At 33.5% G+C, this 25,136-nt stretch overlaps 2 protein-coding genes across 2 annotated transcripts; one reads left to right on the forward strand and one right to left on the reverse strand.

Annotated features, from left to right (window-relative positions):
- The first annotated feature begins 6,279 nt into the window (after positions 1–6,279).
- On the forward strand, positions 6,280–11,542 carry LOC106712640 (zinc finger protein 510). The gene is made up of 6 exons (XM_045685388.1): positions 6,280–6,530; positions 6,722–7,068; positions 7,755–7,895; positions 8,900–9,004; positions 11,235–11,349; positions 11,413–11,542. Exons 1-6 carry the CDS (start codon positions 6,327–6,329, stop codon positions 11,521–11,523), a joined length of 1,023 nt encoding a protein of 340 aa, XP_045541344.1. The 5' UTR covers positions 6,280–6,326; the 3' UTR covers positions 11,524–11,542.
- A 1,147-nt stretch (positions 11,543–12,689) lies between these two features.
- LOC106712669 (zinc finger protein 425-like) lies at positions 12,690–25,085 on the reverse strand. Its single transcript, XM_045685212.1, has 13 exons — positions 24,783–25,085; positions 23,555–23,686; positions 22,930–23,149; positions 22,226–22,346; positions 21,343–21,471; positions 19,670–19,787; positions 18,506–18,724; positions 18,303–18,424; positions 16,768–16,878; positions 15,904–16,107; positions 14,564–14,675; positions 13,896–14,003; positions 12,690–12,953 (listed from the first exon to the last, which is right to left on the reverse strand). The coding sequence occupies exons 1-13, from the start codon at positions 24,918–24,920 to the stop codon at positions 12,759–12,761; spliced, it is 1,929 nt and encodes a 642-aa protein (XP_045541168.1). The 5' UTR covers positions 24,921–25,085; the 3' UTR covers positions 12,690–12,758.
- Between the last annotated feature and the right edge of the window lie 51 nt (positions 25,086–25,136).

Below are 25,136 nucleotides of genomic sequence, written 5' to 3' on the forward strand. Positions count from 1 at the left end.
ATTTAAACCTCCGTGAAGTTGGCCCCCTCACTTTAATTTTTTTAACTTTTTTTTACGCAAATCGTTTGAGAATCGTTTGAGAGGGTTTGAGAGAAAAGAAATATCGTTTGAGAGTTCCTACTTTCTCCGTAAAAACAATTTCAAATTCTAGTGTTAAGTTGGCCCCCTCACTTTACTTTTTTTTATTTTTTTCAATGCGAATCGTTAGAGAGTCGTTTGAGAGACATTAAGAGAAAAGAAATATCGTTTGAGAGTTTTTACTTTTTCTGTAATAAATATTTTAATTCTGGGCATCGAAAGTTACAAGTCGATTTTCTTTTTTTTCCGATTTAAATATGGCAATCATGCACTTGGACGTTTCAAATTTATTGTGTAGGTAGAGAATGGTAAGAGAGTGATTGAGAGAAAAGAGAAATCGTTTGAGAGTTAATACTTTTTCTGAAATATATATTTCAATGTCGGAATCGAAAGTAACAAATCGATTTTCCTTTTTTCCGAATTAAATATGGCAATCATGCACTTGGACGTTTCAAATTTATTGTGTAGGTAGAGAATGCTTAGAGAGTGATTAAGAGAAAAGAGAAATCGTTTGAGAGTTAATACTTTTTCTTAAATAAATATTTCAATTTCGGAATCGAAAGTTACAGATCGGTTTTCCTTTGCTCCGAAATAAATATGGCAATCATGCACTTGGACGTTTCAAATTTATTGTGTAGGTAGAGAATGGTAAGAGAGTGATTGAGAGAAAAGAGAAATCGTTTGAGAGTTAATACTTATTTTGAAATAAATATTTCAATATCGGAATCGAAAGTTACAAATCGATTTTCCTTTTTTCCGAATTAAATATAGCAATCATGCACTAAGACGTTTCAAATTAATGGAGTAGGTAGAGAATGGTAATAGAGTGATTGAGAGAAAAGAGAAATCGTTTGAGAGTTAATACTTTTTCTGAAGTATATATTTCAATGTCGGAATCGAAAGTTACAAATCGATTTTTCTTTTATTACGAATAAAATATGGCAATCATGCACTAAGACGATTCAAATTAATAGTGTAGGTAGAGAATGGTAATAGAGTGATTGAGAGAAAAGAGAAATCGTTTGAGAGTTAATACTTTTTCTGAAGTATATATTTCAATGTCAGAATCGAAAGTTACAAATCGGATTTTCTTTTATTACGAATTAAATATGGCAATCATGCACTAAGACGTTTCTAATTTATTGTGTAGGTAGAGAATGCTTAAAGAGTGATTGAGAGAAAACAGAAATCGTTTGAGAGTTAATACTTTTTTTGAAATAAATATTTCAATATCGGAATCGAAAGTTACAAATCGATTTTCCTTTTTTCCGAATTAAATATAGCAATCATGCACTTAGACGATTCAAATTTATGGTGTAGGTAGAGAATGGTAATAGAGTGGATGAGAAAAAACAGAAATCGTTTGAGAGTTAATACTTTTTTTGAAATAAATATTTCAATATCGGAATCAAAAGTTACAAATCGATTTTCCTTTTATTTCGAATTAAATATGGCAATCATGCACTAAGACGTCTCAAATTTATTGTGTAGGTAGAGAATGCTTAGAGAGTGATTGAGAGAAAAGAGAAATCGTTTGAGAGTTAATACTTTTTCTGAAATATATATTTCAATGTCGGAATCGAAAGTAACAAATCGATTTTCCTTTTTTCCGAATTAAATATGGCAATCATGCACTTAGACGATTCAAATTTATGGCGTAGGTAGAGAATGGTAAGAGAGTGATTAAGTGAAAAGAGAAATCTTTTGAGAGTTGATACTTTTCCTTAAATAAATATTTCACTGTCGGAATCGAAAGTTACAAATCGATTTTCGTTTTTTTCGAATTAAATATGGGAATCATGAGGATAAACGATTCAAATTTACTGTGTAGGTAGAGAATGGTTATAGATTGATTTAAAGAAAAGAGAAATCGTTTGAGAGTTAATACTTTTTCCAAAAGAAATATTTCGATTTTTGAGATTTGTAAGTTTTTGAAAATCAATTTGTTACTTACGATTCCGAAATTGAAATATTTATTTCAGGAAAAGTATTTACTCTCAAACGATTTCTCTTTTCTCTCAATCACTGCCTAATCATTCTATACCTATACAAAAAATTTGAAACGTCTAAGTGCATTCTTGCCATAATTATTTCGGAAAAAAAGGAAAATCGATTTGTAACTTTCGATTCCGACATTGAAATATTTATTTCAAAAAAAGTATTAACTCTCAAACGATTTCTGTTTTCTCTCAATGGCTCTATTACCATTCTCTGTCTACACCATAAATTTAAATCATCTAAGTGCATGATTGCCATATTTAATTCGGAAAAAAGGAAAATCGATTTGTTACTTTCGATTCAGAAATTGAAATATTTATTTCAGGAAAAGAATTAACTCTCAAACGATTTCTCTTTTCTCTCAATCACTCTCTAAGCATTCTCTACCTACACAATAAATTTGAGACGTCTTAGTGCATGATTGCCATATTTAATTCGAAATAAAAGGAAAATCGATTTGTAGCTTTTGATTCCGATATTGAAATATTTATTTCAAAAAAAGTATTAACTCTCAAACGATTTCTGTTTTTTCTCATTCACTCTATTGCCATTCTCTACCTACACCATAAATTTGAATCGTCTAAGTGCATGATTGCTATATTTAATTTGGAAAAAAGGAAAATCGATTTGTTACTTTCGATTCCGACATTGAAATATATATTTCAGAAAAAGTATTAACTCTCAAACGATTTCTCTTTTCTCTCAATCACTCTCTTACCATTCTCTACCTACACAATAAATTTGAGACGTCTTAGTGCATGATTGCCATATTTAATTCGAAAAAAAGGAAAATCGATTTGTAACTTTCGATTCCGACAGTGAAATATTTATTTCAGGAAAAGTATCAACTCTCAAACGATTTCTCTTTTCACTTAATCACTCTCTTACCATTCTCTACCTACACCATAAATTTGAATCGTCTAAGTGCATGATTGCTATATTTAATTCGGAAAAAAGGAAAATCGATTTGTTACTTTCGATTCCGACATTGAAATATATATTTCAGAAAAAGTATTAACTCTCAAACGATTTCTCTTTTCTCTCAATCACTCTATTACCATTCCCTACCTACACAATAAATTTGAAACGTCCAAGTGCATGATTGCCATATTTATTTCGGAGCAAAGGAAAACCGATCTGTAACTTTCGATTCCGAAATTGAAATATTTATTTAAGAAAAAGTATTAACTCTCAAACGATTTCTCTTTTCTCTCAATCACTCTCTTACCATTCTCTACCTACACAATAAATTTGAAACGTCCAAGTGCATGATTGCCATATTTAATTCGAAATAAAAGGAAAATCGATTTGTTACTTTCGATTCCGAAATTGAAATATTTATTTAAGAAAAAGTATTAACTCTCAAACGATTTCTGTTTTCTCTCAATCACTCTATTACCATTCTCTACCTACACCATAAATTTCAATCGTCTAAGTGCATGATTGCTATATTTAATTCGGAAAAAAGGAAAATCGATTTGTTACTTTCGATTCCGACATTGAAATATATATTTCAGAAAAAGTATTAACTCTCAAACGATTTCTCTTTTCTCTCAATCACTCTCTTACCATTCTCTACCTACACAATAAATTTGAGACGTCTTAGTGCATGATTGCCATATTTAATTCGAAATAAAAGGAAAATCGATTTGTAACTTTTGATTCCGATATTGAAATATTTATTTCAAAAAAAGTATTAACTCTCAAACGATTTCTGTTTTTTCTCAATCACTCTATTACCATTCTCTACCTACACCATAAATTTGAATCGTCTAAGTGCATGATTGCTATATTTAATTCGGAAAAAAGGAAATTCGATTTGTTACTTTCGATTCCGACATTGAAATATATATTTCAGAAAAAGTATTAACTCTCAAACGATTTCTCTTTTCTCTCAATCACTCTATTACCATTCTCTACCTACACCATAAATTTGAATCGTCTAAGTGCATGATTGCTATATTTAATTCGGAAAAAAGGAAATTCGATTTGTTACTTTCGATTCCGACATTGAAATATATATTTCAGAAAAAGTATTAACTCTCAAACGATTTCTCTTTTCTCTCAATCACTCTCTTACCATTCTCTACCTACACAATAAATTTGAAACGTCCAAGTGCATGATTGCCATATTTAATTCGGAAAAAAAAGAAAATCGACTTGTAACTTTCGATGCCCAGAATTAAAATATTTATTATAGAAAAAGTAAAAACTCTCAAACGATATTTCTTTTCTCTTAATGTCTCTCAAACGACTCTCTAACGATTCGCATTGAAAAAAATAAAAAAAAGTAAAGTGAGGGGGCCAACTTAACACTAGAATTTGAAATTGTTTTTACGGAGAAAGTAGGAACTCTCAAACGATATTTCTTTTCTCTCAAACCCTCTCAAACGATTCTCAAACGATTTGCGTAAAAAAAAGTTAAAAAAATTAAAGTGAGGGGGCCAACTTCACGGAGGTTTTATTTAATACAGTAAAAACTTATTTTGATTGTCATAGAGTAAAAAAACTTAGTGACAAGATCATAGATTAACAAAAAAGTTGGTTCTTCTATTTTATAAGCTGTTTTGGTTGGTATTCTATGAAAAGTAATGAAAAGGTTAAGCAAGTTTTTGTTTTCTATTGGTAATAAATAGAAAACTAAGACATTTACTTTTTTAATTTTTCATTAGAAATTGGATACCAGTTTTTTCGCCATGTCACTTACTGAAGTTTTTACTGTTTATAATTAGATATTAATTTTTGGATTTAGATATATTATAAATAACCTGTTTTATATCTAAATGTGGTAAATGATTACTCTTATGTACAAATTTAAAGTGATATTTACATTTTTCATTATAAATAGTATTTTTATATACACATAGACCGACTTATCTGATCCGGTGTGCATATCAGGGCAGTTCATATTTAATTGCAATAGTTCTTCAGTTACCTTTCAGTCAAAGTGCCACAAGATTCTTCTTGCTATAGCCATTTTATCTTGGGTGTTAGTTTTAGGCCTATAAGTATGTTTTAACATGATTTCTGACAGATCTAACCGAGATAACAGCGCCTCTCACCGGGACAGATAAGGTTTTCGAACTATAGCAGTTATTCGCGACAACTTCACTCTAGCAGTTTTGCGCGAAAAATATCATATGGGTGCTAACCATGTCACTAATTTTAACAAAGCATTTGAAATGTGATTAATAAATATATAATTTTATGTTATTTTAGTTAAGTTTTGAACTGTCTTAGAATATTTTGGGTCACTACTAACTTTAAATATAATTTTAGAGTAGAATCGTATTTAAAACTCGTGCATTAAGATCCAAATTTCTATGAATTAAACGATTTTTCTTTAACTAAAATATATTTCGGTGTTGCATAAATGCATTTAAGTAATGACCGTTTTTACAGCGCATTTTAAATGTATTTCATAGTTTATGATAGTTTTTTAATGTACAAAATGAAATGTTCAAATAAATATAGGTTAAACAACAAAACGCATCACAGATAAATTATTAGGTATTCTCAAATAGGTTGTAATTTTCTTTTAATTAATTCTAGTATCTTAATATTGGAATATTAGGCGTCCTTTTATCTAAATAGCAGCTTTATAATTGCACGGCTTAAAAGGTCATCTAATATTTTTATAATTTTTCTATATGGTCCAATTGACCATAGGTTTAATAATTACTTTGTTCTCTATAAAATACAAAAGTATGGTTATATTCATAATAAAGTGTTCAAAGCAATAACTTTGTGCCTTCGAAAATTTTAGATTTAAGAAAAATATGCGGTGATTTAAACAATAGTATGTACCACATAACGCTTTTACAGCATTTGATATGAATTCATTAAAGTTATTTTTACTTTATTTGTTTTTTTTATACCTTTAGTACTAACTAAGTACTTTTACCTAATCTGCAGTTTCTTTGTTGTGAATTTTTTGGGCGTTGGTCAATTTCAGCTATATTTATTTTTTGTAAAATTATTGAAGTGGTGCTGTTTAGTATGAAAAAATCATTTCGGATAAAATTATACATATTTTGTAGGAGAGATGTTGATTGTGCTTTTAAGTCTTATTGCATTGAATTATTGTAAAACTTATTGCAGCAGTAACTGTTTAATTTTTATGTATCTGGCAACATTCTTTAACTTAACATTGACAAAAAACAAAAGTGACATTGACATTATATTTGAATTGTCGAATCCAGTTTCGTGAATTGTGTATAATTTTTAATGAACTAAATTTGAAAATAAATATGGAAAGTATTTGCTTAATATGTTTAAGTAACGATCGTAAATTATTTCGTATATCAACACCATTGGAGGAGATTATGAGAATGATACTACAGGAAATTGAAATATCGAAGTTATGTTGGGAGTGTTTAGCAAGTTTGAAACATTTATTAAAATTAAGAAAAAGAGCATTGAACTCTAAAGATATATTGGATAAACATTTTAAGGTAAGAAACAAAATCTTGCTTTGTTTTTACGGTAAAAAAACTTTAAATTTTACCTCCAGATATGGTTAAGATGTAGCATACACTAATTTTGGGCCCAAAAACTAAATGTATTCTGTCACTAAGAAGAAATTGCTTCTTATTACTTTTACAGTATTATTTATTAGTACTTTTATAGCTTATTTTATTTTTAGGTAAATAAAACACCTATATCTGTACAAAGCAGTTCCAATTTGGGCACATGTTATATATTTACATTTTCACTTGGTGATAATCATCAATTTATTGAAGAAAATACCAAAAATATTGAATCAAAATTATCTGGCAACACTGAATTAATTAACCCAGAATTAGGCAAAGGTATTGAATTAGGGATGTCCAAAAATAGTTTATTAGATAGAGATTTGATCAAAGACAAATGTGTTGATACAAATGTGAAAAGTATAGTTAAAAGAACAAAAAAGAAGAAAGTAAGAAGTAAAAAGAAGAGAGTAATAACAAACAAACAATATAGTTGCAGTGAGTGTAAGGAAAAGTTTGAGTAAGTTTTTCCATGACTCATTAATCATATCAGTTATAATAAATCTACGATTTAATTATTTTTAAAGTGAACTTGCATCCAGTCAAGATTGATCGGAGAGTCCCAAACTATTTCTCTCAATGTCACAAGACTCTAATCCAAACTAATATTATAAAAAGGATAGATTTGTATATTAGTTTACATTTCGAACCCCCTTCGAATAATCCTGTAATGCACTCTTACCGGGTTCTTGCTTTTCCGTCGAATTCGGTATATAAAGGTCCTATTACACATTGTGATATTTTTTTTAATTTTTTCTTAATGTTAATTACGGAGATAAAAAGTCATTATTGAAACAGATTCGTTTTTATTTCCGATATTATCTATTTACCTTCATATCACAGAATACGCTCGGAATATATGAATGTAAATTAAATACAATGTAGCTATAAAAATTAGCATTGTTTTGGTATCTAAAAGATTCTTGTACAATAATTATTGATGAAGTTATTAAAGAAATACGGTTTTTTGCTTCTCCTGAAAATTTTTATTTTTCCTATTACTTGAGGTTATTCGGTGAGGACGTCGATTTAATAAACTCAGAAACTATTGAACTGATTTGAAAAATTGTTTCACTGTTGGAAAGTTACACTATTCCGGGTGATAAAGTCACAGGCAATTACTAGTTCAATCAATTATAATTACAGAAGCAGAGGTAAATATGAATACCACAGACAGAAGCATCGTGGCAAAGTGATATGTTCAGTGTGCAACAAAGAGTTCTCTAGCCGCAGTTCTCTGTCTACCCACCATGCTACTGTACATACTACAACGCCTAGAGATAATATGTAAGTACACCAGATACTTAAATCTGTAAATCTTAAACAAATTGTAATTTACCTAAAAACTAGTTAACTTCTAATCTATATATATAAAAGAAAGTCGTGTTAGTTACACTATTTATAACTCAGGAAAGGCTGAATTGATTTGGATGAAAATTGGTGGGCAGGTAGCTTAGAACCAGGAAACGGACATAGGATAATTTTTACCCCGTCTTCTATTTTTTATTCCGCGCGAACGGAGTCGCGGGTAAAAGCTAGTATAACTATAAAACATTAGCTACTAGTAACTGTAGTAGACATCAGCAACATCTGTAGTATAAATGGGCCGGCTCAACTGGTGACCAACCTCAACTCAACCCATGACTACACAGAAGACAGTCATCAAGTGGAAGTAATTCTACTATGGTCTGATGAGTGCAAGCCGAAGGCCTAATTTTAGTTCAGTTCAGTCTATAGTGGTAGATCCCGCAACAACAATATTTGTTGTGTGCACGAATTGTCCTCGCTCAGTGAAATACCACGACCTCACAGAAGACAGGCGTGAAGTGGAAGCAATTCCGCGTGCAGTCTGATGAGTGTGGTACCGGAGGCCTAATTTTAGTCTTCTTTCCCTTCCCACCCTTTCCTATTAGGAAAGGATGGGAAGGGGAAATGGATTTGGCGGAAGAGGGGACGCAAAGGAAGGGGAAAAATTTTTCTTTCTGTGCGTCCCCTTCTCCTTTGATTAAAGGTAGGCAACGCATCTGTAATTGCGTATGTCTATGAGCCGCCGGTCGTTTCGCCATTTTTGCGAATTTTAGTATTCATTTGCCACCTTATAATATAAAAAAATACTAATTAATTCCAAAACATTTCTGGTAAAACACTTACATAATTATGTAACATTAGCTACTTTACAATATTATTTTATGTCACTTCGTTTTATGTCACAATTTTCACAAAATAATTTAAAAAATCACCACAGTAGTGGGATAGACAAATTTGTATCAATAATTAGGTTTATATTTCAGTTTCAGGCATTACTGTCAGCCATGTGATAAATTTTTCAAAACAAGTTGCAGTTACAACAAACATTTACGTATTTCAGCACGACATATTGATCCACAGTTATTACGGTGAGTACTATTTTCTTTAAATTAAATTTCCAGTGTACGCAGAACCCTATTTAAATGGTTGATCTAACCGATCAGAGTTCAACTTAAAATAGTGATCAAAATGTAGGAAATAATTGATATAACTTGTTTATTAAGTTACTTATTTGAAAGAAACTTTAATTACTTAATGGTATTTATAAAAATATATTAGTAAAAACTGCATCATAATTTAATATAGTTTTTGAGATTAGGACACACAAACTAACAAACTTTCTGAAAATCATAGTTTTGGCTTTAATATTGTTGATAACTACACATGTTTTATAAACTAGCTGTAGCCCGCGACTCTGTCCGAGGGGTTAAAATAACTTAATAAGTATCCTATGTGTTCTTTTAGACTATGTTCTACATCTGTGATAAATTTAATTAAGACCATTGAGCAGTTCCGGAGATATCTTCAAACATACATCCATCCATACATCTAAACATTCACATTTATAATATTAGTAAGATTACGTATAGATTTTCAATAGTATTTTTTTTTATATTAATGGTGCCAAATGAGCGCAGTCACCTGAATACCACTGCAACATAGACATTCACAATAGCAGATGCATTGTCTACCTTTGATCGACGGAGGAGGGGACATACAGAATAAGGATATTCCCAGAGCTGGGCATTAACTCGTTAATCCGTTAATCGTTAATTAACGAAGTTAACATTTTGCTTAACGGATTAACTTTTAAGTTAACTTCAAAAAGTGTTAACGCTTTTGTTAACTTCCGTTAGTAAAAGTCCGTTAATCGTTAAATTAGAAACTTTGAGACGTGCTGTCATTTTGTTTAAATTACGCGCCACGCCACGCTCGTAAGTTCAGCTATGTAGGGCGACTGTCGGCGACTCGAATGGTGAACGAACAAGTTGATAATTGATATAATATGTGAAGTTCACGTGCAAGTGTATGCATCAGAGCGTCCGGGAAAGACGTGACCAACAGGACAAAATCAAAAGAAGGTTCGAAGTAGTATATTTCATTACGAGTATATAAAAGCAAGAGTATGTAATAGCCACCATTCCGAACGCTCTTCGTCCCTGCAATACGAAACTTTTTGAGCAACTGTATTAAAACACTTTTTTACTCGTGCTTTTTCTTTAGCTTTTCTGAACTTGTCTTTCCCAACTGTCAAAATAATGTCTGTTAAAAAGAATAACCAACCACGAAGTTTTTACAAAAAAAAAAATCATTGAAGTTTTTATGATTCACGCAAATATTTCTAAAAAGAAGCTTCTAATATGTTAAAATATCAGATTTAATGATTTGATTCAAGGAATTAGGTTAGGTTTCATTTTATTTCATCTCATTAAATTTCATTTTCATTTCATATCAATAAAAATAATCTACTGAAGACTTGGTTCTTTGGGCATAGTTCCCTTTGCCTACCCAGAATGGGTGAAAAAAACAAAAAATCTCTGTTTGTATTCTTTTACGGTTGGCGCCATTTTTCAAACATTTTAGTTAGTTGAGTTTATTGTGTTTTTAATATTCTATTGAATTGCTTCATTTTTTCGCAACTGTATCAAAAATAGTTGTTTAGTACACGTGCGAAACTGTCATTACAACTTGTTCCAACTGTCAACCCTCACCTTCGGCTGCGCCTCGGCTCGGGTAGACGTTTGTTGGAACTCTTTGCAATGTAAGTGTTATATATGCGCATCAACTATGCGCAAATAGGAACGGTCGGCTGCGTCCGACCATTACGTCAATGTGATGTCATTAAAGCAGTCTGCACTAAGCAAGCGTTGTTTCAGTTACTCTTCCGTAAGGCTCAGTAAGGCTTTCCGCACTCGTAATGAAATAAACTATAATGCATTCATATTTGTCTCTAATACTAATGTATACATTCTATAAATGTATAGTCAAATTACTATTTTAAACAAGTGTCGCCACATAAGTGTGAAATTAGTATGTATAATTTTGGTATAGTTAACTGTTAACGATTAACTTTAACTTGCGTTAAATTTTCGAGAATTTAACGCTTTAACGATTAACGAAGTTAATTTTTTAATTAACGAATTAACGATTAACGAAGTTAACTTTTCGATTAACTGTGCCCACCTGTGGATATTCCTATGCATCCTCTCTATCCACTTTTCCTACCCTTATACGAAAATGGTAGGAAGGGAAAGGGGACTAAAACTAAGCCTCCGGCAAGTAATTATCAAGAACTGAATAAATTGTCTTTCTTTTCAGTTATTGTTGTCCCGCTTGCGGCAAAGGATTTCTAACATTTAAAGAAAGAGATAGACATAATGAGACGGTACATCTTCAAAAGAACAGGCTACAATGTGCAAGATGTCCGAGAAAGGTCTGATTTTTTAACTGAGTTGAAATTAAGTTAAGATTTTCTGAAAATTAAATATTTTTACAGTATTGCAGTGTTCGTGCATTGAGGTGTCATATGAGACGCCATGTTGGTGGTATCACTAAACGGAATTATGTTTGTGAAATATGTGGCATCGGCTTTAAGGTAAGTTTATAACTATACTAGCTTTTACCCGCGACTCCGTCCGCGCGGAATAAAAAAAATGCCCACAAGATAAAAAAGTTCCTATGTCCGTCTCCTAGTTCTAAGCTACCTCCCCATCAATTTTCAGCTAAATCAGTTCGACCGATCTTGAGTTATAAATAGTGTAACTAACACAACTTTCTTTTATATATATATATATATATATATATATATATATATATATATATATATATATATATATATATATATATATATATATATATATATAGATATATATAAAAGAAGATTACATGGAGTCAGATCTGTATTTTAAAAATTCGAACTCAAAAACTACAATCATGAGTAGTCTTTTAGTTTTTTTTTTAATTTTATTTGTCTTCATTAAAAGTAGGTTATAATGTTTTTTTTTGTTAATTTCAGACTAACCAAGTATTGAGAGGACATCAAAGAGTACACGAAAAGGAGAAATCTCAAGAAAATTAGTTTTAATATTCTTTCAAAATAAACTTTCAAGAAATATAAACTATACATTGTTGATAGTTTATAAACTTTCCATGATTATAAAAAAAATATTTGATAAATAAAAATAAGCCCATAATTTTTAAACATGTTTATTTTATAATTACATATTTATTTATACATTTTTAATAGAACAATATATTTTAATTTCACAACAAAGATGGCGCTAAACTGAATATAGTAAAAAAAATACATAGCTGTCTCGCAGTTTATTTTTGCCCTACTTAGGTGGGTAATGTATTTTATATCCATTGTATTTTTAAAGTAATAATTTTCATTAGATTCTTAATCTCAAGTGTCATTAACGCAAAAAATTTTACCCTCCTGTGAGTAGGGCAAAAAAAAAAGATAGATATCAAAGTGGATTAAGGGATGTAATCCGATTACAAGTACTAAAGATAAGTAAAAATTATCAAAAGATAGAATTTAGGCTGTTATTTACCAAATAAAAAAAAGATCTTAAATCTTGATTTAATTTCTAGATCTATTAAATAAATTTTAATGTTTTATATTTTTTTTCTTATACTACCTTCAATTTAATTCAATCTCGTAATAATTAACAGCAAGAGACAACTTAAGACCTCAAGTCTCCTTTTAAATAAATTCTAGACTGAACCATCTGCGGCCATTTCCTGTCTCAAAAAAAAAACTTCAAATTGGATTTAACATCTACCTTCATTTTAATTTTTTCTTCTTCTACCTACATTCTTTTTTTTTTTGTTCTACCTTCAACTTGATTTAACTTCTATCTTAGTTTTATCATCAATGAATTCAACGACTCGTTTCGCGGGCGTTATATTGTGAACTCTCTTCCTGTGAGTGTAAAGAGATGCTTTTTGTTTAAAAGTTTGATAACAGATGTTACAAGATAATGGTCTGTCACCAGAATGGATAACTTCGTGTTGATTTAATGATTTTTTGTCCTGAAAAATAAAATATTACACTAGTTATGTCATGCGGTCAGGGATAGGGCTTTTAAAAAAAAATTATTTATTGGAACGAAGTTCCTTATCGCGCGTTGTGAAAGGGGGCTAGACGGTAAAAATTCTTAGGAAAAGTTGTCACGACACTTTTTGCTATAGTAAGTATGTTAACGACGAATGAGCGCTACTTCACCATGGCAACCACGTGACAATATATAACGAAAATTCATAGAAATAAAATGTACTTCTTGTGAAGACTTAAGTTTTTTATTCATAGAATAAACATTGGTTCCTTCACTAATTAATTGAAAGGAACTTCGTTCCATCCGGGTGTCCCAACACACCTCTCAAGTTTTTTTACAAGACAACTATACTTTAAGAAGGTTACAAGCGAACTAAATATTCTATTGAACTTATCTCTAAGGAAAGCATTAGGATACAATAAAGCGTTGTAATACAATCTGAATGTTATCAGGTCTAAGTGAGTGCTTATGATAAACTTATGCTATTTGGTGGCTGTAGGACCATAGGGTCCCTAAAGATGATTAAGGACAGACACTGGCTCACCACTACCACACTGGAGCGCAGGCGCACGTCCGCTTCGTACCGCGTTCGTCACTCAACTACCCAGAGACAGCTGTACCTTCCAGTGTGGTACATGAGACAGTGAATTGTATCTATTCCATAGACACAAACACTACAATGGCTACGTAACTTACTATAGTATGATAATTTTGCATAAATCACCCTTCATTTGGATAAATGAATTTTAAAAGTGCTACAGTTTATGAATATATTGTGATATTAAATGATTGAAGGCTTAATTCTAGTTTTTTTTCCCTTCCCAATAATTTTTTTTATGTATTTGGTAGGGTAAGGAACCTACAGGAACTGAAATATCCTGTAAGTCCTGTCTCTATTAAACAAGCAATGTATACTCACAGTGAATCCCTTCCCGCATTGCTGACAGACGTGGTTCTTTGGTTTCTCCTTCTTTTCTCCATGTACCCTCATTAGATGGCGCTCTACGTTAGCTCTAGACGCTATAGGCTAAAAAAACATTTATAAATGATTATTTTTACATTAATTAACATCACATTTAGAATTTAATATCTTACATTAGTCACGTCAATGCGCCTGACATATTTTAATAGCAATTCCTCAACTAACGTAATTTAAAAGCCAATGCGCCTGACATATTTTAATAGCAATTCCCTAACTAAAGGAATTTAAGCGTCAATGCGCCTGCCATATTTTAATAGCAATTCCTCAAGTAAAGGAATTTAAGCACCAATGCGCCTGACATATTTTAATAGCAATTCCTCAACTAACGTAATTTAAAAGCCAATGCGCCTGACATATTTTAATAGCAATTCCCTAACTAAAGGAATTTAAGCGTCAATGCGCCTGCCATATTTTAATAGCAATTCCTCAACTAAAGCAATTTAAACACCAATGCGCCTGCCATTTTTTAATAGCAATTCCTCAACTAAAGCAATTTAAACACCAATGCGCCTGCCATTTTGTAATAGCAAATTTTTAAATACACAGAACAAAATGAAAACTTGCTTTTAGATAAATATTTCTAGGCTGTATAAAAATGAATTCACCTTATCACAGAGCGGACATTTGTGTGATGTTTTGCCGAGATGTTGATAGTTGAAGTGATCCTGCATCGCCTCTTTCGTAGGATATCCCTTGTTGCACATCGGACATGGGAACCTGAGGGGAAATGCTTTAAATAAATAACTACAAAAAAAATTCAAACTAAGACTAATACATTGCCTGCGACTTTATCAGAGCAAATGTAAAAAAAAAAAAACATCGACTACCTTCCAAATTACAAACCCATCAAAACAGAACCATTTTATTTGTCAAACAATTAAATTGGCCTACATATAAGTACAGTCAAAACCGTTTATAGCGACATCGTTTAGAACAACATACCGGTTAAATTGACCAAAATCAAAGGTCCTGGCTGAATGTTATTACATATCTTTCCTATTAACCTGTCACCGGTTGTTACAACTATCGGTTTTTACGACTCAATATGAGTAGTCCCTTCGATGTCGTTATAACAGATTCTGACTGTATGTTTAACATTGTTAGTCATCATCAACAACATAAGTTGTAGGAATTGTCCTCTCTCAGTGAAATACCACGACCTTACAGAAGACACGCCTCAACTACACTCTCATCTCTGTCTCACACAGGACTTGTTTTACTTCTCTTTCTCTTCCCCATCTCTTTTATTATAGGAGGAGGAGATGCATAGAAAGGTTATATATTCTCTTTTTGTGCGTCTCCTCCTTAGTCGATTGAGGGTAGGCAACACATCTGTAATTGCCAATGTCTATGGGCTGTGGTCGCTTCGCCATTTCGGCGAATTCATGTGGCCACTTGCTCGTTTGCTACATTGTAATATAAAAAAAACTTGTGAGCCGTCATGGGATGCCTGACAGATGTGAAACATCGTGTGTGTACAAGTAATATGTATAACAGTTCGGTTTACAAGTGAGCCTATAGATGTTTCACATCAATTTGATTTAAGTTCTAAAACACGATATTGAAGTTTTTCTAGTAGCTTAATATATATGCAAAGCAACGATTTAAAATGTTCGAGGTTCCGATCAGTTCAATTATCGGGATTACATACTGAACCTTAAAGGTTCCTTCATCCTGTGGAAAGTCCCCGGCGACAGGACGGAAAGCGTCGTATTGTGGTGGATTCAGGCCGGGTTCGGTGCCATATAGGGAGAGGGAATTTACGACCCGTTTTGTTATCGACCCGTAGCGTTGCTCAGAGCAAAGATAATGTTAGAGATTTAAATACCTCTCAGTATAGCTTGGCGACCCGTCGCCACGGCAAGCGTCGCCACGCCAACAATTCGGTTTACAAGTGATCCTATAGATGTTTCACATCAAACAAACTGTACTGTAGTGTACTTACTTGAGAACTTGTTCTGAAGCATGTGCCCTCGAGTATTTAAGATGTCCCTGGTACGTAGTGAGATAGGAGAACACTTTGTTACAATCGGTACACTCGTACCGACCTTTATTCTGATGTCGTTGTATGTGGTACTTTAACTGTACCACTCGGACCAGTTTTGAACAGATAGGACATGGTTTCCTCGGTGGTGGACCTTCATGTAACCTGTTGATATAAATATATACTAAAGTTATTCAATATGAATTATTTAAACTTTATAAAGAGACCATCTATATATATATATATAAAAGAAAGTTGTGTTAGTTACACTATTTATAACTCAAGAACGGCTGAATCGATTTGACTGAAAATTGGTGGGCAGGTAGCTTAGAACCAGGAAACGGACATAGGATAGTTTTTACCCCGTTTTCTATTTTTCGTTTTTTTGAACGTCTCCTGTAAAGTTGTCAATTTGTACATTGACCATTATTAGGAGACTTAAAATGCATATTGAAAACAATTAATAATTTTTTTATTATAAACTAGCTTTTACCCGCGACTCCGTCCGCGCGGAATAAAAAAATGCACACAAGATAAAAAAGTTCCTATGTCCGTCTCCTAGTTCTAAGCTACCTCCCCATTAATTTTCAGCTAAATCAGTTCGACCTATCTTGAGTTATAAATAGTGTAACTAACATCACTTTCTGACTATATATATATATATATATAGATAACTTTTTACACTTTAAAAGGGGATTAAAGTTTCTACTTTACATATAAGGGGTGTTTAGCATTGAACCTATAGATTAAATTGTCAAAGAAAAAATCCATTCAGTGTGTTCATCGATAGACCCAACAAAACATCCTGTATTTTATATAACTTACTTGAGATGTGTAACTAATGTAGTTCTGTTCACAAATCTCTTCTTACAATGATCACATTGTAGTCCTTCTCTATGATATCTGGCGACATGCGCTTTACGAGCTCGGGAATTCCTGAAATAGTAAGTAACATTACTAATATTATAAATGCGAATGTTTAAATGTATGTTTGTTGGAACGAAGTTCCTTATCGCGCGTTTTGAAAGGGGGCTAGATGGAAAAAAAATTTACGAAAAATTGTCACGACATTTTTTGCTATATCACCATGGCAACGACGTGACAATATATAACGAAAACTCATAGAAATGAAATGTACTTCTTGTGAAGACTTAAGTTTTTTATTCATAGAATAAACATTGGTTCCTTCACTAATTAATAGAAAGGAACTTCGTTCCATCCGGGTGTCCCAACACACCTCTCAAGTTTTTTGTTTGTATCTCCGGAACAGTTCAACAGATCTTGATGAAATTTATCACAGATGTAGAACATAGTCTAGTAGAACATGAATGTACTGAATAAATTTTCACTAATAACTTTTTCAATGAAAAGACAGGAACAAGATAAAGTCATATAAAAATGTACAAGATATAAAACAAAACGTCAAAAAATATTTAAAAATGTCCTAAAAGGCTGAAGCAAAAAGGCTGTATGCAACCCAGAGGCCGCAACAGAACACATAGGCTACTTATTTTTTTTTTTATTTCATGCGGAGGGATTCGAGGACGACAACTAGTTTTACATACATATAAGTAATATTTGAATTAGTGAGGGGCGCTACTATCGCCGTTCTGACAGAATATATAAAACCTACTTAGACATAGAAAATGACATGACAGCTATAATACAAACAAGATCTTGTAATTTTTATCCTTGACAGGAGGTCGCTAGTGAGTTGTAATTTAGTTTGACTTATGCCCACCAGGTCAGAGAATTTTGTTGGTGTAACATTTAAAGTATTTTTTAAGTGAATTAAAAATGTATTTACTACGTTAGAGAATAATACAGTGCAGGATAAAAAATCCAGACCGCCATCATAAAATGGCGAAACACATATATTTGGACAACCAACTTCGACATGGGTATCAAATGTAAAGGCTTGAAGAAGTAGAATATAGATTATGTTAAATTCAAGATGGTCGCAATTACAAATTGATGGATAACATGTTAACATATTGCACAAAAAATATGAATGTCAAATGAATGCTTGACTCATAGAATCCAAAATGGCCGCTGTCTCAAAATAGCGGATGTAATAATTTCGTACATTTATAATTTTTCATTTGTCATCCGCCATTTTGTAATGGCGGCTATTATATAAACCGTTTTAGTTTAGGCTACAGGGCAGAATAAAAACATTGTCTGAAAATTTTTCTTTGTGTGCGCTAATCTCAGAAACGACTTAAGCTATTTAAATGCTGTTTTCACTAATGTATTGTGCTCTATTCCTTTTAAAGTTTAGTGAAAGAAAGGCAGATATGGTCCTCCATTTGGCGTAGTTATGACATATCTTTCTAAAAATTGTATATTAAAGTACTCACTTAAAGAACATATCACATTCTAAACATTGATATCCAACAATTGTAGTTTTTGAAAGCAATTTCCTTAAACCCTTTGGATCAGGAGTGGTCGATGGCGCATCTTTTTTTTTCTTTTTCTGACGCTGAAACGAAAGTCACTATATCAAATTCTTATTTTAATTAATAAAAAATAGTTAGACTGATTAGTTGACATAATAACTTACCATTTTTTCAACTTGCTTAATATCCCCGATCTTGATGAGTGAGCTCGGCAACTTCTTCTCGTGGTGTGTCTGCACGTGCAGCTGTGCGCAACGCACGGTCGCCTCGGCGTGTCCGCAGAGCCGGCACACGTGCCGCACGTAGTGGCCCTGCATGTGCTGCGACACGCGCCCCTCCTCCACGTACGAGTAGCACACCTTGCACGGCGCGGTGCCCTCCCTCTGCGCGACGCGACGGGGGAACTATCTCAGCTGTGCTAAGCCACGCAACTACTGTGACGTCACAGGCACACGTGCCGCACGTAGTGGCCCTGCATGTGCTGCGACACGCGCCCCTCCTCCACGTACGAGTAGCACACCTTGCACGGCGCGGTGCCCTCCCTCTGCGCGACGCGACGGGGGAACTATCTCAGCTGTGCTAAGCCACGCAACTACTGTGACGTCACAGGCACACGTGCCGCACGTAGTGGCCCTGCATGTGCCACATAAAGTGGCTCTGCATGTGCCGCAAAGAGGCCTTGAATGTGCCACAAGTGGAGGCTCTAAATGTGCCGCAATTAGATGCCCTGCATGTGCCGCAAGTAGTAGCTCTTCGTGTGTCGCACGTTGTGGCTTTGCATGTGACTAAGTCTCTAATAGTCTAAGGGACTCATAGTGTCTTATACCAACAAATAATGTGACGTAAGTGGAGGTTCTGAATGTGCCGCACGTAGTGGCCCTTAGTGTGTCGCACGTAGTGTCCTTGCATGTGACTAAATCATGGCGTCTTATATCAACAATTATTTGTTTGTATTATTTGTTTTGTGACGTTAGTGGAATACATATGTCAAATATAGTAAGAACAAATTTTGTAGTTTTTTAATGATAGGCTGGCAAATATTGTAATTTATGTTTGACAAATTTTGTATTCTCAAAATGACTTAAAAATCGACAAAAGTTGTAATCTACGAAAGACTTGCAGTTTGGAAAATTTTGTAGTGATAAAATATAACTTGGCAATCATTGTAATGTTTAAACGACAATCTGGCAAATGTTGTGAATTTTGAATGACAATCTGGCAAATGATGTAGTCTCAAAATTACAAATTGGCAAATGGTGTCATTTTTAATAACAGTTTGGCAAGTAATGTAGTTTATAGATGACATACAGTGTAATGTGTTGACTTACAGCTTTATGAGCGCGCTCGTAATGTTCTTCGACTTGTTGTTGTGTGTAGAAACCAATAATACAAAGTTCACATTTATGTAACGCACTTGCATAAGCGAATTTCTTTTTCGCTTCTTCCCTGAAAGAAAAAAATAACGTTTCATAAATGTGACGAACTTATCTGACCCGATGGGTTAAAGTGAAACTATGGCAAACAAGGTTATCTGGCCCGGTGACGGCGTTCCTATTTCGTTTAGTTTTGTCAGAAAATATAGGCGTAGATCAGTGATTGTCAAACTTATTTCTTTCACCGCCCCCTTTGAAAATCAATTATATTTCAGAGCGCCCCTAATTTTTATTCAGCCCTAAAACTTAAAAATCACAATTTCATTACTTTAATTAATTTCAATGCCCCCCATTTTTTGGGCCCCTTATCGCCCCCTCCTAGGTTTCAAACGCCCCCAAGGGGGCGTTAGCGCCCACTTTGAGAAACACTGACGTAGAAGAATGGCATAAAAGTAAAATCATGACAACTACTAAAAGGAATTTGTGACACTTTTTTGATGTTGACTGGGGGGCGCTAGTGAAATAGCCTTGTCGGTCAAATCTTCTGTTAATGTCAAATTGTCAGAAATTGTAACCATCTTGTTATGTCATGTGTGTCATTTTTCATGTATTCATCTTAATGTGTTTTTGGAACGAAGTTCCTTATCGCGCGTTGTGAAAGGGGGCTAGACGGAAAAAATTCTTACGAAAAGTTGTCACGACACTTTTTGCTATAGTAAGTATGTTACGACGAATGAGCGCTACTTCACCATGGCAACCACGTCACAATATATAACGAAAATTCATAGAAATAAAATGTACTTTTTGTGAAGACTTAAGTTTTTTATTCATAGAATAAACATTGGTTCCTTCACTAATTAATAGAAAGGAACTTCGTTCCATCCGGGTGTCCCAACACACCTCTCAAGTTTTTTTTATATATTTTGTGGGACTATAAAGTGCGTGTCACCCCTCAGTTAGGCTGCCTGTCCATTGACGCGGAGAGGGGCAGCGGAGCGGAGAAACGAAGAAATATTAACCAATAGGATTGCATGAAATCTCCGCTCCGCTTTAGTGGAAAGGGATTTGCGAGCTAGTTTAAAAATTCATACATTTTCGGAAGCGGTGCGTGGTAGCGGTGCGAGGTAGCGGTGCGAGGCGGCGGAGCGGGGCGGCGGAGCGGGGCAGCCGAGTGAGCCGGCGCGGCGCGGCGGGGAAACGGCCCGGTCTCGGGGGCGGGGGTATGGGATATTGGGATAGTAGTCTAACATTTCTTCTTCGAGCAATGTGAGGTAGTAACATTTCAACTTTTGCGTCGACAACATGTCTGTTTTCCGTAATATTTCGCGTATGACTGAACTGACCGCCCGCCGCCCTCCGCTCAAATGACTCGTTGCGTGAACTCGGCCTAGCTCCGCACAGTCCGTTACTCCGCTCCGCAATACTCGCTGGCTCCGCACCGCTGCCTAGCTCCGCGTCAATGGACAGACACAGTCCGTAACTCCGCTCCGCAATACTCGCTAGCTCAGCTCCGCTGCCTCTCTCCGCGTCAATGGACAGGCAGCCTTAGGGTAGGCTCTGAGCACCTCGGTGGGGACTTATAGTGAGCTGATGATGGTAATAAAGTGCATGTATTGTTGTGTTCTCACCTAAATGCCAGCATGTCTTCTTCATTCATATATTCCGTTGTATACCCAGCTTTTAAATCTGGTTTTTCTTCAATTACAACTTTTTGTATTTGTTCAACATTTGCATTTAAATTGGGAATTTCTAATGAACTGAAAATACCAGCTAACAAAGTAGTAATTGAATGAAAAAAATTAAATATATGTAAATTTATTATAACACTCAGAGGAATTTGTCTTAAATCACTTGAAAAAAAAATCTAACAATAATTATAGCCTATGTCCCTCAGTAATAATATACCTTTCTAATGGCAAAAAGATTTTTTTAATTAGTCCACTAGTTTTTGAGTTTTTTCGTTACATACGTAAATACAAATCTTTTCTTGTAAGAGTAATCGCTTAATAAAACCATTTTTAAATAGTATAAGGTAACAAAAGAGCAAGCAGCAATCTGAATAAGCCAAAATAGACAGACAACCACTGCCCATAGACATCCACATTAGCAGATGCGTTACCTACCTACAAGACAAAGGAGGGTATGCACAGAAAGAGGTAATAACCGTTCCTATTCTCCGAAACTTAAAATTCAATTGTATGACTTCTCCCCAAATTCCCCACCATTAATATCCCATTTTTGGTCTTTAGTCAGAGAATACCGGACCCCGTTACCTTGATTTTCCTTTGCTATTTAATATTTTGATCACACACTTCCATTTATCTTCAACCTGATGTTGACGAAAACATCGAAAAAACGATGGGGTCCACTATTAATTTAAAAAGAAGAAAAACCCTTCCTCCCCTCCTCCGCCAAATTACCTTCTCATCCTATTCTTATAAAGATTATCACTTATTTCCACTAATTTACAAGTCCCAGAGTTATTTAATATTAATAATTTTAACCTCTTACCTGACTGTAAGTTCCGGTATGATCAAATTATTTGATTCCTTGTAACCCGTCTCTGTGGCTAAAGGTTCAGCATTTATCATGATATGAGGTACCGTTTGACCATCAATAACCATAGATGGAACTGTGTATCAAATAAAACTCTGTTAATTTTAAAATCAAACTTATTGTAACGTTATGGCACTTGGAATAAGTATACAAATCAAATGTCACCTCACTTGTCAAAATTATTTTAGTCGTTTAGTCTCCGGGTTTCAATGGAATTGACATACATACAAACATGGATACACAAGTAAAACATTTGTTGACTGAACATTCTAGAAGCTTTTAGTCTTTGCAAACACAAATAATTTTAAAGAATCACCCAAAAATTTTGTTCAGTCTCGGGATTGAAACCGGCAACCACACACACACTAGTCAAGCAACTAATGATACCAAAAAAGTTCTATATAAGCCATTATTCTAGTAATGACGTCACAAAAAAATTAAACCAGTTCGAAATTGCGGGTAGTTATTTGATCCAAAAGTATTTAAAAAAAAACAGTAACACATTCTAAATAATCCTAAAATAATACAAATTCAAACCGAAAGTAAATAAACAAAAATGTCTGACACAATGATGGATGGAAAGAAATTGCACAGAGCAGTACCGTGTACTTCCTTATGAGGCTACAACCAACAATTCTGTTCCTTATATACATACATACCAGTTAGTATATTTTCATCCAAATCGATATTCTCTCTCACAATTTGAGCGATATCATACTGTTCATTTTTTATATTCTCCGATGTACTTATTTCTATATAATGAGCTGACCACTCCGTCAATAATTTGGCCGATGTGTCTATATATATTTTGTCATAACCTAACTTTAATATCATCTCCATAGATGATAAAGATTGGGATAAATATGTATGATCCATGTTCTGAAAAATTATTAACTACCTCTATTATTAACTTATATACTTGTTAATAATTATAGGTTCAAGGTATGAAGGAGGAGCGTCAGTGACTCAGGTATCAAGTACTTGACTTGAAATCTGCAGTTCCTGGGTTTGAAAACTGCTGTGTACCAATGTGATTTTCGGTTTAAATATGTGCATTTATCCGATGTTCTTACATTCAAGGAAAACATTGTGATGCAACCAAAAAGTCAACTTGCACTTGGCCAGCATGGTTCATGGCCTAGTCACCCCTAACTTAAGGTAGGGTGAGCTGATAATAAGCGTAGACCTAAGTTGGAATGATTGCAAGAAATATTAGTTCTGCTAATATTTTCAAATACTTTTACTAAATGCTTTATTATGGATTATAAAAAAAAAATTACATACTTCATGTGAATCGTTGATGACTCGTAAATGTTGTTGAGCTGTTTGTACTTTTGCTCTGAATTTTGTGAATTTCTTCAACATGGCAACACATTCCCAACACACTTCTAGTGTCTGGATACTTAATGGGTCAACCTGAAAATAAGTAATCAATGATTTTAAAAAAAATAAGAGCATCTAAAAAATGTATCTATCCTTCTAAGAAAGCTTTAGTAAGTTTTTTTTATATTCTACAGTTGAATTCGCCGAAATGGCGAAGCGACCGCTGACTATAGACATTCGCAATTGCGAATGCATTGCCTACCCTCAATCTAATTAGATAGTTCTGGCAGAAAAATTTGCTAATATTATTAATGCAAATGTTTACATGGATGGATGTATGTTTGTATGAAGGTATCTCCAGAACGACACTTCAGGGAAGAATACAAGATTAATAACCCTTACGCTACATATATTCTCAAGAAATTTAATACACAGACAAAAGCCTAAGAAAGGATGTAGGCTATTTTTTATGCGAAAATACGGTTGTAAGGGGATAAAAGTGGGAATGGAAAGTTGTATGGAATTAGTTTTTACAGTTAGAACTTTGTAACTTATATTTTAACACTGTTAATATCTATCTATATATATAAAAGAAAGTCGTGTTAGTTACACCACTTATAACTCAAGAACGGCTGAATTGATTAGACTGAAAATTGGTGGGTAGGTAGCTTAGAACCAGGAAACGGACATAGGATAATTTTTACCCCGTTTTCTATTTTTTTTTATTCCGCGCGGACGGAGTCGCGGGTAAAAGCTAGTATATATATAAAAGAAAGTCGTGATACACTATTTATAACTTAAGAACGGCTGAATCGTTTGAATGAAAATTGGTGGGCAGGTAGTTTAGAACCAGGAAACGGACATAGGATAATTTTTAAACCGCTTTCTATTTTTTATTCCGCGCGGACGGAGTCGCGGGTAAAAGCTAGTTTGATATAAATAAATATGACGTTCAAAGTTCGAAAATAACGATTAGGAATAGGGGATGAATGTTTTGTAAGTTTAATATGTTTTGTTTTTATAAGTTTGAGTATTAAATATGAATCTTTTTTAAGTATATTTCGTATTTTGTGCATCTCTCCGTTTATTTTAGATTATCTAAAACCCATAAAAGGATTTACATGCATTTTTACAATATAATAAAATTATAAATAACTTGTAAAAGTTTGATATGTTTTAAAATACTCACTTCACCCGCGAAATCGTAAGTTAAAAGGCGAAATATTTGGAATAAATCCGATTGTTCGTTTATTATAATTATATCACGATCGGAACTAAGACAAGTATTACAGATCCTGCGCTGTAATGTTTCCACGTCTTGCTCCATTTTGTTACAATTTCTAAATATTTTTTTCGTACAATCTGAATTATACTATCAGTTTGAAATGAAATATCGAATCATAACAAAAAGTAATACTCCCATGTAAAATAGACGAAATTTGATGAACAACTTTTAATAGCACCACGACACTACAAAATGGCTGCTTATGTTTGCCGCTTTGACTTTAAATGACAGGATCTGTCATTGCTTACATATGTTCCA

This window comes from Papilio machaon, chromosome 29 (assembly GCF_912999745.1).
Source record: "Papilio machaon chromosome 29, ilPapMach1.1, whole genome shotgun sequence".
Classification (NCBI taxonomy): Eukaryota; Metazoa; Arthropoda; class Insecta; order Lepidoptera; family Papilionidae; genus Papilio; species Papilio machaon.